General features: G+C 49.3%; 1 protein-coding gene across 1 annotated transcript; it reads left to right on the top strand.

The window, feature by feature from the left end:
* Positions 1 to 9003: 9003 nt before the first annotated feature.
* On the top strand, positions 9004 to 11368 carry LOC104401911 (uncharacterized protein KIAA1958 homolog; the record flags this gene model as incomplete). Its single annotated transcript, XM_010009644.1, has 2 exons — positions 9004 to 10201; positions 10506 to 11368. Coding segments are annotated over 2 exons (2061 nt in total), but the record flags the coding sequence as incomplete, so codon positions are not given.
* Between the last annotated feature and the right edge of the window lie 1760 nt (positions 11369 to 13128).

The raw sequence follows: 13128 nt of genomic DNA on the forward strand, positions 1-13128 counted from the left end.
TCCACCAGTGACTAAGATAAAGTGGTTTTGTTGGGAACTCTCATACATGCATTTTTAAAGCAACCTTCTAAGAAACAAAACGTTGAAGTACTTGCTGAAGGGGAATAATCTTTAAGGAATAACAGCAAGGTGGTATGTTAGAATATAGTCCCAACATTGTCTTTTTAGGAGGAAAACTTAGTCAGCTCCGCCAGCTCTATTGCCAAACCCAAGTCAATGAACTACAGCTAATGAATGAGTTAGGAAATTCTAGTGACTACTTTCCATGAATCATTACGGACTATTTGATAGATCTCACTGCTTTGCTGCTGCAAAGTTTGCAAAGATAGATTTACTTTTGCCTCAATATGAGGTGTCAGTCCTTTCAATCTTCTTCTTCTTTACTGTGATACACACCAAAGGGCTGATGTCCTTTAAGTATATCCCCATGACATGCCTGGGGATGTACTCAGGTCTGAAGAGATACTGCTGTATTCAGGAAGAGGAGCTGATTAGCTCATAGAGTATTACCACAACTAATATACAGCAGGGGAGAAGAACCCCCATACCTCCTCCTCAGCAGGCTTCCCTGCAGAGCAGGGTTCGTTCTAATCCTGCAGGTTATAAATGCATGCCTGGAGCACAGAAAAATGCAATTCCTTCCAGTAAGGAAGTCTCCTTACTGGATTCTTCACATGGCTTCTTTAGAAGTATTTTTCATTATCTTCTCTCAGTGAGTATGCTGAGAGAAACTGCAGCAGCATTGGAAGAGGTGGCCTTCAACCTAAAGGTGCATGCACACACAGAGACATTGCTAAGCACGTGGCCTTCCAGCACAATATTGGTCACATGTATTCCACCCCCAGCTCAGTGCAGTGATCCCCCTGGAGCTAAGGGAGTAACGGGTGACCCCGATGTGACAGGAAGTACCCGAGGACAGGAACAGAGACACACCAGCTCCATTTCAGAGCTGGCAGAATTGGTCTCTCTCTTCCTGACTGCTTTCTGAGGTCATGCTGCAGTTTCTAGCAATGCAGCTGAATTCAACTCCTTGTTTCCACATTGCTTCAGGAACAGATACGTCCAAATACATCTGGAAAGTAAGAGGAGTGCCACAGCAAAGCGTTGTGTGCCTGCCATGAGCCCCGCATTGTCATACAGCCTCATAAAGACATCATTTTCCCAGGGCTTCAGCTCTATTAAACACAAAGCTCCAAATGATTTCCTACTTGGATCAAAGATGTGTTTGTTCCAGTGCCACTTCAGTTTAAAAGGCAGTAGTGGGAATGAATGAAATCTCCCCAGCGGCAGCTGCTGAGGTTCAATGGGTTTGTCAGTGCCATAATTACGCAGCGGACGGCTCCTGTTTGCTGGCCCGTATGTTCCTGAAGGGTGTTCTGCAGTGGAACAGCCTTGCTTCCAAAGCTGAGGGGCTTCTGCTGCTGTGGGATGAAGACCTGCTCCTGTTTCACATGCTGCAACCATAAGAAATCTCACATTCTGACTCCGGACTTCAAACTGGAGTTGCTCTTACTTGACGAACTAGATGGAAGTGTATGACAAGAAACAGCAGCCTACTCCCACTGTCCTAAAACTGGTGTGTTAATATGGACACTAACCATGTTTCAGTATTCCCTGTAGAGTTACAGCTGCCCTTTGGAAGTGAGCTCTTCCTTCAGCTGATGGAGGAGCCAGCACTGCAGGCACAAGCAGGGTTTGCCATGAGCCTTGGTGCTAAGATGAACCCACCTCTGCCCACAGCACTTCTCCTTGGTGGTTAGGGTCTGGACCCTGATGAGCAATGTCTGCTCATTCAATAGCCATCTCCTTGTGTAGGAGATTGGGCAGCAAGTTCTTGTCTAACAGGAGCGAGTGTGTAGTAAGAACTCTGGAGTATTAAATTAAGCATTAAAAGAACATTAAGACATGGACCTGCAGAATGTGAAGTCTGGGAGAACAGAGGGCACTCGAGCTCTCGGTTGCCAAAGGAACAAAAGAAACCCAATATCCTTTAGAAGGTTTAATATTGCATTTGGTGAGGTGCTCAGATGCCAGGGTAGGGAATACAGAGGGTGATGACAGACAGCATCATGTCACCCACAGGGCTGCAACGGGTGCACCAAACACAGCAGCACTGAGGGCTCCTTCTTTGTGGCACGTACCTGCTCTGCACCCTGCCTAAACACCACTGAATTCATATGGTTCCTGTTAAACACACAGCATCAGGCTTGTACAAAAGAGACTTTTACCAAGTGGGCTGGGTAGAAAGGAAAAAGCAGTGGCACCTCTTAAATACTGGAGAGCTGTTGCTGACTGACTTCCTTCCTCTTCACATACTGCAGGCACCGGAAGGCAACAGGATGATCATCATGAACTGAAACAGAGCTCAGGATAATTCAGAGGGGCGTCTTCATCTAAATTTTCTTGCCTTAAGGACAAGGCTCCAAAAAATACATAACTAACACTCCATTTATGGAGGAAATACTTAATTTCGTACTGTGAGTTGACCAGTTCTGCAGCAGCTAGAGGTCAGTTAGCAAAGTGTCTTCCTGCTAACGTGGTGTCATGAGGACTTAAGTACATGTGTGGTCACTGAGGGAACAAACAGGGTCACATACGCAGCATAGTGGGGCTGTGCCCAGTCCCCCAGCAGCTGGGCTGGGAAGCTGGGGTGAGGCTTCAGGGGGCCAGCAGCTGAGGGGACTCTCCAAGAAGCATTCGCTGGGGGCTCCATCATCCAGGAGCTCCAGTAGGAGCAGCTGGGATGTGCAGGGCAGGCTTGGAGGAAGTTTCCAAAGTGCCTGTTGTGCGTTGAGGGCGATTGCAGCCAAGAGCTCCAGATCTGAACCCACCCATTGGCTCAAGTTTTGCTTCAGTCTGGAGGGTGGGCTTAGTTCTGTGCTCTTGCTCATGCTTTGGAAAGGGTCTTAGCACTGCTCTGGGGCCAGGGCTGGCAGCCTCTCACGAGTGCTATGCCAGAGGGTATCTTGCCTTTCCAAATCAGCAGCTAGGTGTGCCAGTGCTGGGCTTTGCCGCCTCTCCATGAGGCAAGATGCCATCCATCTGGGGTCTTTGTCATCCGTGAGGCTCTGCTGCTGCTGAATGCAGCTTTCAAGAAGTGGGTGGCAGAAACTGGGAGCCACTGCCTCTTACTGGTGCCTCTCCAGGTGCTGCCAGTCCCAGCTGTGGCCTGAAGCCTGCCATCCAGAACGTAGGAAAACTGCATGTAGCCTTACTCTTGGAGCAGGGAATTTTTGGTTTATTCCTTGCATTCCATGCAAGGGATCTTTGAGTTGCTTTAAGATGGCTTTTCTAAATAACTAATACCTTCCCTCTCCCTTCTTCCCTGTCCTCCAGGTGCTCCAGGATCCTTGTTCTTCTGGCAACTGCTGTGCTCCATGGGACACTTCCCAAAACGTGACCTTGGAGGAGGTAAGGGAGAGAGTGGCACTTCAAAACAAGGACAAGAGTAGAATAGGAGCAAATGCTCCAAAAGTGGAAAGTCTGCAAGGGTGACAGAAAGCAGATGGGCAACCAGCACTGCCAGATAGCATGAAGGAATTAAGTCGTGTGGGGCCAAACCCCTTGGCTGCTGCTTGGTAAGGTGGGTTTTGTGAGGGACAAACACCTTTCCTTCCCATGGGAAGGGAGCTTCCCTGTGCTCCCACCCAGAGCACGCAGCGGAGCCTGCAAAAAGGAATTGCACGGAGAGGGACTGTTCCCTCCTCTGAAAGCTCCTTGTTTACACAGCAGAGTTCTCTCTTCTACCTCCAGGAGCCCTTTACCATCATATCCTGAGCAAACCTTCCCAACCACTCGAGATGTAAAGCCGAGAGCTCTTTGCCCCTTCCTGCTAAGCCTGTTTTCACCTTCCCCCCTCCCCAGACCGAGTCACGGCAGATTCCAGGTGAAATCCTCAAGCCTGGGAACGAGTTGAGGTGTCAGTCGTTAAAACTGCTCTGTATTGTCTGAAAGTAGGTTACTGCATCTCCCTGTGAACAACTCCCTGTGAACAAGTCACAGATTCACCACAAATACTCTTTAATAACCAATTTCTACCACACTTCATCCAGAGCATGTTGTGAAGTAACACATTCCCTCTGCTGTGCAGGCAGGGAACGTGGGATGCGGGACAGCAGGGAAGAGGGGTTTGCCTCAGATCAAAGACAGGAATGGATGCTTGGATCCAGCTCACTGTTCTGGGGCTGAGGCATTGCATGATGTGTTCAGTTTAGCTCATGGTTATTAGCACTGGTTAGGTTAGGTTAGGAAATGGTAGGAAAAAATGGCTTGTGCCACATGATGATTTTAGTTACATTTTCAAAGGCAGCTCAGAAAGATGTAAAACTGCAATAACCACTTGGACAATCGAACTAAACAATTAAGATCTGCAGCTTCCCCTCAGCAAACTCCCAACCAGGATGTTGGTTTTTGCTGGTTGATACAAGAAAATGCCCTTGATGGGACAGAAAGGGGAAGACCTGGAGCCAAAACAACACCCTCACCCTGCGCCACAGGCTGGGAAGGGAGAAGCTCCTGTCCTTGGCTAAGGCAACGTTATCAGTCAGCATTTTCAGGCTGTGTTTTTAGGGGTAAGATTGCACATTTCCCATGCTGAGAGCTCAGGAAATCTCCACCGAGAGATTTGCACAACGTTTTTGCTGGTTTCTTTCTCTGGAGCTCCAAGTGCAAAGGTTCTTTGGCAGGAATAAGGAAGTGCATTGGGATGGCGCCTTCACCTGAACTATAAATGTGAGAGGACCTTGACCCCTGCATTAATAGTCGTGTTTATTCAGCACGGAGCCGGGGCAGGGCTTCGATGTGAGCCCTCAGGGAAGGGCGAGTGGCCGGCGGTCGAGCACCCTCTGCCGGGGACCGAGCGGCTGCTGGCGGCCCCGGGGCCACGTCTGGGGACAAAGAAACAAAAGGCTCCAGGTTTTACATCATTCCCATCTCCCTTTAGAGCCTGTGGCAGTCAGACTGCACGAAACCGTCAGGATTCAAAGCAGTTTTATAGAAGGAGATGATGATGTTATCCCACGAATGGCAGAGCTTGTGCCTTAGGAGAGATACCACAGAGAGGGAGAGAAGCGATTAAAAGAGCAGCAAACACTCGTGCAAGTGCCTTCATGCCAAAAGACATCTTCTTCCATTAATGAAGTGAAAGAAGAGCATTTTAACACAAAGGGCTGCTAGGGAACCAAGCACGTTCCCACAGTCAGTTCTGTGATACCACGATACACTCATCCTCAGGACTGGAAACCAAAAATCCTGGGAAGAGTAAAGCAGCCTGTATAGAACTGTTCCAGAAAGCAGTGTCCTGCTCTCCCCTGGTGGCACACGCAGTTTGTTATCAGTGTTATCAGGGTAACTAACACTGTCAGGAGGAACCTCATTGCATTTGCTGCCCTTCACTAATTTCAGCTTTCCCACTTTAGGTCCTATTCATGGGTTTAAATGAATTTTGCCCTTTACCAGAGCTGATTTTGGTGATTGGTTACTGGTTGCTGGCCCAGGCTATCCCTTGCCAGCTGGCTGGGGCTTTTAGTAGCTCTTTTAAAGACAACGTGATGCAGAGCTCAGAGTGCCAAGGACAGCAGCTCTGTAATGCAGCCCCTCAAGAGAAGAGATAACCGGGCCTCATGGAGAAAGTTGGGTCTGATTCTTTGAACAAAACCTCTCTTGTGTCAGGAATGTGGAGCTGTAGGGTAATGTTTAACAGCAGACCCTGCCCTCCCTCCCATTCAGGGATATCATGTTCCGGGAGCATCTCTCAACATGGAGGAATGCGGCCCTGCAGCAAGCACAGAATGCTGCTTGGGATTGTGTTTCTGCAGGGAGGGCAGGAGGTAGTCCTGGAAGGACGTAGTGAGGCAGGAAAAGAGCTGAAGTGGTGCTGAGAAGGCTCTTGTACAGGGGGAGGGGGAGGAGAGGAACAAACATTGTAGAGAACAGGAAAAACGATGTGCTGGGAAATGATTAATCCACCCCAAAGGCCCTTGCTAAGAAGTGCTGGGACAAGCTCAATGGGTTTTGGCAGCCATGAACTACTTCTGCTCCGCTCTAGACTCCCGCCTTGCAACCAGATGTGTTTAACTGCAGCTCCCTCCCTCCCCACCACAACCCCTCCGTGTCCTCTGCCTGTCCTGGCAGCTCTCTGGCCATACACCCCCTCCTAGATGTGCATTTTCCACCCTTCCCCTGGCCCTCCACCTCCAGCAAGTGTTTTCTCAAGCACAATCCCTGCTGGGGGAAGGGGGCGGGAGTCCAGTTGAAGAACTGCTGTTCTGTATCCTGTTGTTTTCCTACCATAATTGTTTCAGTTTCCTGCACTGTCTTATCTGGAGCTGAAAAGCCAAAGCTCTCGTATTTACTTGCTTTGTGCGTGCCTCAGCTTTCTCATCTGTGAAATGGACCTTCCAAGACTCAAGAGAAACGCAGCCAGGACTATTACAGGGTGGAGAAACAGGAACAATGTGGTTAAAGGGCTTTCAGTGCCTATACAATTACGTTCTTTATTTAGGTTCCCTGCTTGAAGCCTGTGTGTGTGTGGCAGAGGATTTCAGTGAACCTCCAGCACACCCTAACGCTGCACAGACCCGGCTGGAACAGAGAGGAACAGAGATGGTTATTCCAGGTTCCTGTGTTTGACTGTAGAACACAAAGTGCTGAGTTTGGGGTTTCCCCTCAGGGGCTCAAACTGCACACGGGAAAGTCTTAACCCAGAATATGTGGTTCAACGCTTTAGTTTTAGCTTGGAGTTTTAAGAGCTCCCTGAAACACTGGAGACCTCTTGGAAATTCCTTGCCACCTTTTTCTTGATTACAACAGTAAAATAAGCACCTACAGTGCTGCCACCTCCAAAGCTCCTGTGGACACCAGCCATGGGAGAAAGCAACATCTGGTAGGTTTAAACCACACCACTTCTTTCCCCTCAAGTGAGCATGAATTCACCAAGCTGCAGGTTCTGTTAATGCACTAAATTCCCAAATGAGAAGCAAACGTTTACCATAGAGCTTTGGAATGTCCTGTTTTGCTGCTCAGAGGTGTGGGTCCTGCACACACGGTGCTGTTATCAGATGGGAGCCTCTCCTGGAAGGAGAATGAAACCGCTGCATCGCTCCCAGCCATGCAGATACCAAACCAGACAGGAGGTTTCCAAACCAACCCCCAAGCCCAGACCCTCCCCATCCACAGGGATTCTGGGTTTTCATGAAGCAGGCAATGATCCCACTGGATTGCCATTAATTGAAGAGGGGAGAAGTATCTGTTCTTCTTTATGGGGAAATACAGATTTCATTTCCCCCCGCTCAGCTGGAACAGTAAATTCAGGCTCATGCTGCTTAGTTTCTTTGGAGGTGAATACCAGAGCAGGGGTGGGCTGAAGTGGGGTCCTGGTTGGTTACCAGAGCCCCTACTGAGAACTAGATAGCCAGCGAAAAAACGGCTTTTTCAAAGAGCTCAGGAAAAGGAAGACATGGGCTTGGAGATAAGGAAGGATAAAAGCATTCCCCGTGATAGGAATCGCGATGTTCATCTGCCAAGTGAGGCGTTTCAGGGCCTTCTGACCGTGCAGAGCTTCCGTTTCTGTTGCCTTTTCCCACACAAACTGGAAGCACCAAATTATTGGCATGAAAATTCCTTTTAGCTTGTCCAAGCAGCTCCGGCCTTTGGGAAGAATTACACAGGTCAGACGTGAAGATAAAACTGCTTAACTTCAGAAGGGAGAAGTGGCTTCCCACAGGTTTGTGTTGGGCTGCTCAGGAGCAGGCTGTGTGTTCCCTGGGTCTGTCTGCTCTCAGGTTGACAGACACCTCTCAGGTCAAACTTGGGCAGAGCTCAACTGAGGACAGTTGACATGGCGATTTGAGGTGACTTCCAACCCCCTTTTCTGTGCTTCAGGAGGAGATCAGAATGGCAGCAGATCCCATTGCATGCCAAAAGCTCAAAATGCATTTCCTGCTTTAAAAATAGGGATGTTGGTCCGATTGGTGTTTAAAGCAATCAGACCAAACTGGACTTCAGTTAAACACTTGCTCGTTTCACAAGCTAGCAACAAACAGCACAGCACTGAGACTAAAATCACCCATCCCATCACTTTAAAGCTATATGAAGGAACACATGGATTGATACTGGTGCTTCTCCCTCTTCTTTTTACTGTTTGAAAGTCAGATAATGTTTGAATCTGAACCAGCTTCACTGTTTCTGGGACTTCTGGTTGTGCAGTTCCCTCCATTTGGGGAAGCAAAGATTGCCAACCACAGAGGGCTGAAAGGAACATCTCCCAGAGCCGGGTTCTTACAATGCTCTTTGCAGTGTTTGTATTTCATGTCTCTATAGAGGCTGATCCTGCAAATATTGACACAAGCCCAGCTTTTATGTACAGCCCATTGGAGCTCAATGGGGACTCACCTGAATGAGGACATGTGTTCTGCAGTAGCTTTTGGACTGAGCATTGAAATGTTTAGTTGCATCTGCTAGCCAGATTTTACATACATATATATATATACACACACACATATATAGACACATATTGTTCTTACTTTAGGCTCTGAGGGGAAAAGAAGGACTATTCAAGCAGTCATGTACTGATCTCCACCTGAAAGAAGGCTCTGAGAGACAGACAACAGCAGCATGGTGAGTGTTCTTCTATAGCCTAAAAGATACCTTTGACAGTTGTTTCTAACAGAGTCAATCCTTTGTTAAACCCAAGTTTTAGCCATGGGGATGCAAGGTCCGGGGTTTAGTTGCTGAAAAGCAGCCCCCAAACACAACCTCGTCACATATCCCATTGCCCCCTGGGTGCATGTGGTGCTGCCACAGGTAGAAGCCCTGGGGGCCGTGGGGAGGCTGTGGAGCTGATTCCAGTGACTTCCCCTTGTTCTTTCCCCCGAGTGAGCACAGAATGGTCAGGAATCACTGATCTAGTTATTGCTCTATTGAACAGGGCTAGAAGCAGTCCCTGGAACTGCTACTTTATGCACGTCCTCTTCCACAAAAATCTCTCCTAACATGTTTCTGCAGAATGAGAGCGCCGGCGCCGGGAGGTGCAGCGATGCCGGCTCACTCTGCATGGATCTCACCAACCTTGTGACCTGGGCACACACTCATGGCACCATATGCAAGCAAATCCCAGCCTTGGAAATTGTGCAGAACGTGGGTCATGCGAGCAAGGCCAACTCTGTGCTGTGGATCTGTGGAGCTGGACACGCGTATCACTGGCAGTGTGAAAAACTCTACCTCAGAAGCAGAGAGGAGAATGAAACTGCAGAGAAGAGGAAGAGGTCAGCGTCTTGTGAGGCTGCAGCAAGGGAAGCTAACTTCCATGAAAAGAGGTTCCGGGTGACCCCATCTGTTGAGTGGGGCAAAGGAGATGCTGTTAGCACAGGGTCACGTAGCAGATCTCCGGGGGGCACTCAGCAGAAGGACGATGCAGTCTACATAATGCATAATGAGCTATCACCCAGTAAGAATTTGAAGCCTGGCAAATCCATGAAATCAGGCTTTGCAGCAGAGCACCAGGCCTCAGTATCTATTGGGGAAGCCCAAACCAACAGACCTCAGGTGAAGCAAGAAAGCAACAAAGATCTACAAATCATCTCTGATGAAGAACAGTGTGTGTCAGATGCAGATGACCAAGGAGGTGGAATCAACCAGAATGTTCTGTCGGAATCACCAGTGAAGGGTGGAACTGCTGAGGTAGATTCACTAGTGCATCACAGTCAAAAGACAGCATTTAACAAGCCAACAGCCACCCAAAGACCTGGCTTTGCCCCCACAGGAAAGCTGTCCCCACGTCTTGCCTGCATTCTGAACCCCCCTCTCAGCGACCAAGAGAGCCTGGACAGCAGCTTCCTGAGGCTGGGTCCTCCTCTTCGTCCTGCAGGGTCAGTAATGGAAGCTTCTAGAGCAAGAAATCCCTCTGGGTCAGCAATGCTGAAAGAATATGTCAAATCTGTTCCTGCCTCCAGCACTGACGCAAAGGCCCAACTTGAGTCCCCCACCTCTGTGGCATTCTTTGAGTTTGAAGCCAGTGTAGACATCCAGCAGGAACTCCAGCTGAGCCCTCTGGAGCACAGCATGCCAAGAATTGACTTCAGTGAGAATGGTCCTGACAACCCTGGTGAGGAGGGTGAACCTCTGGGATCTGGGCAGGCCCCTCATCCTTCAGGCTCACTGAATCCAGAGAGCAGGAACACAGAGCAGCCATCCACAGCTAGAGGTGAGAGCCTGGAGGGTTATTCCTGAAGGACTGGGGGGGGAGGGGGATGGTTTCCCAAAATCCTGAAGGAGGGCAAGTTCATAGAGCTGCCAAAACCTGTATTGCAGCACTCTTGTTTCTGCTGAATGGGACTATAAAGGTTCCTGCAATGCACACTTCAGGTACCAGATGCACTTGGCCATGGCCCAGCCCCAGAGCTGGGTGCAGGACTGCAGGGGTGGGGGTCTCATGAGAACAGGGCGGGGAAAATCTGCATCCCCCTGTACTTCACTGGTCTCCTTGTAAGTTCTTGCTGTCCACAAAGCTGTGTCTTCTCTTTCAGGTGTGTTGAAGAAGGCTGAGAAGAAGAGAAACCGTAACTCTGGTGATATAAAAGTGTTCAAGGACTGGCTGGTTCTCCATTGCCCCTTAGAAACACGGGAGGTCTATAAGCTGCCACCCCAAGACCTTGATAATTACCTGGCCTTGTTTTACAGCTCTGCAAAGAGACAGAATGGCACAGACTTCTCCCCCTGGTCCCTGCACTTCTTACAGAGCAGCATAGAGAGGTACCTCAAGGATCACAGCTACAAGTACAGCGTGGTGCGAGGGCTGGAATTCCGAGCGTCCCAGGAAGCCCTGAAACTGAAACACCAGCATCTGTCTCAGAAAGAGAGGGAGGGAGCATGGAGTATTCTGGAGAACCTGACAGATGAGGATGTGGAAAGCCTCCGGAAGAAGGGACTTTTAGGTAAGATTCACCCTCAGGCCTTTTTGCACCTCATGTTCACAAACATCATCAGGGGGTTTGGGGCACGTACACACACTCAGAGCCACAACCTGTGCTGGGGCCAGCTTGTGCTGACGAGGAATGAGGGAGAGCCAGAGTACTTGGAGTGGAAGGACAATCTGAGCACAGAGCCGAGCACAGGGGCCTCGGGCCCACGTCTCTTTGCCAAGCCTGACGATCCAGGTAACTGTCCAGTGGCAGATTACAAGGAGTACAGCAAGAGAAGGCCACTGGATATGCTCAACGACCACGATCCACTTTACCTGGCTCCCAAGCCACTGTGCTCCGTCTGGGACCAGGTGTGGTACTGTAGGAAGCCACTTACAAAAGCCAAAATGGAAAAGATGCTGAAAATTCTCATCCAGCAAGTCAAAAGATCCGTGAAGTCCAAGAAGTAAAGGTATCCGTGGAGGTTCTGCTATACCTCTTGTTACTAGGAATGTGTTTCTGAGCACTCTTTGAAAGGTTCAAGTATCAATAGTGTAGGTTGGGGGGATAACCTTTCCCCTTGGTGTCACCTTCAAGCAGAAGTCACCTGCAAGTTTTCAGTGTAGAACTTCTATTGTAGTTCTGTTAGTGGGGTTGGTAATTCAGGAAGTTCAGTAAATTCAATGCTCTTTGGTTTCACCTTTGCCAAACAAGTTCATTTTGTGCTGTATCAACAACGTAAAATAGCTGATGTTCCCATAGAGAGGGCTCAGCAGCTAGAGGCTTGGCTTGGAGCTTCTAAGCTGGAGTTTAAGCTGCCCTGTGGGGAGCTGAGAACTGGACATAGCATTTATTCTACAGCATAAGCCTGAGTGAGAAACAGGAGTTAGTTCTGGGGTGGGGGAACAGTGAGTGCCAAGTGCTCATCCTGTGGGAATGCTTTCAACAAGGTTAGTGTCCTTTTTCTTCGTGAAAGATTTGTAGATTTAAGAAGCTGTGACTGTGTTTTAAAGAGTTACTTAAGGTGGCTGACAGCGTTGAGAGGTTTTATGGTCAGTGCTTTCCCCAGAGCACTACATACAGCCAGCCACACAAACTCACTCTGGTGGAGGCAGTCACCTTCTTTCAGCTGTTCAAGTGCTGTTCAGTGGATGTTGTCCTACAGCCCAGCCGTTGGGTTGCACTGTTGACATAGTTTAATAAAAGAACATTTCACTTCATCCTGTCTGTCTGTCCTACCCAGATGAAGCCAGGAACCCAAAGTGGCAAGGAACAGCTCCCTGAATCACCAGCATATTCCCCTCCCGTGGTCAAGTTTCTCTGGCATTGCCAAGCCAGCCTCACTGAGGATCCCAGTTGGTTGCAGTCCCACAGAGCCCACATCTGTGGTTTCTTAACAAGGTTTTTCTGACCAAACCCTTTGCCAGAACTGGTCTCATTCCAGCAACATTTAATATCCCCAAATAACTTCCAGAAGCTTTAAGAGCCATAAATGAGAAACTCAAACACTCAGCTCCCAGCTTTCCTCATGCTGTCAAGCACAGGCAGGGTCACAACTGCTCATGGCTTCACTGAAGAGCCTGAACCAGGCCCAGCACAACCCCTCTCCTGCAGAACCAAGCTCTACTCCCTGCATGGAGGCAATGACCAGCTCAGGCTTCTCTTCCCTCTGTGCTCATCATATTCACCCCCACCCTAAAGGTGTTAATGAAATGCTGCTGCCTTAAAACTCAGGTGATGCCATTAGTCAGCAGCAGCTCCAGGGCAGCGGGCTAAATCCCACGTCATCCAGGGCTGATGCTGTTCTGACCCTCAGAACAGCTCCATGAGGCTGAGCCTGGGTCATGCCTCAGCAGCCCCAGGGGTAAACCCAAGCTAACACCAAGAACCAACCTCAGGGCGAACGTTCTTGTTAAAGTTTATTTTTTATTAAATGGGTTTGCATCTACATGCTGTGGGAAATGATTCCTGGGAACATCTTTGTCTGCAGAAGCAATACCAAAGGCTCCTGTCTTGCCAACAGGACACCCACAGCCCTCGGCGCCGGCCGGAGCCTCCAGGGTGGCTGCGGTGTCCCTCCTCCAGTGGTGGCAGAGCCCAGTTACATCCCTGGGGTGTGTGCGGTGCTTGAGCAGGCTGTGTCACTGCGGGGCTCGGGGGGGCACTCAGAACATCTGGGGGTTACATACATGCTTTTCATCTTTGAACGTCGAGAAATGGGGCTGGAGTC

This window comes from Nestor notabilis, unplaced genomic scaffold (genome assembly GCF_000696875.1).
Source record: "Nestor notabilis isolate BGI_N333 unplaced genomic scaffold, ASM69687v1 Scaffold27922, whole genome shotgun sequence".
In the NCBI taxonomy this organism is placed as follows: Eukaryota; Metazoa; Chordata; class Aves; order Psittaciformes; family Psittacidae; genus Nestor; species Nestor notabilis.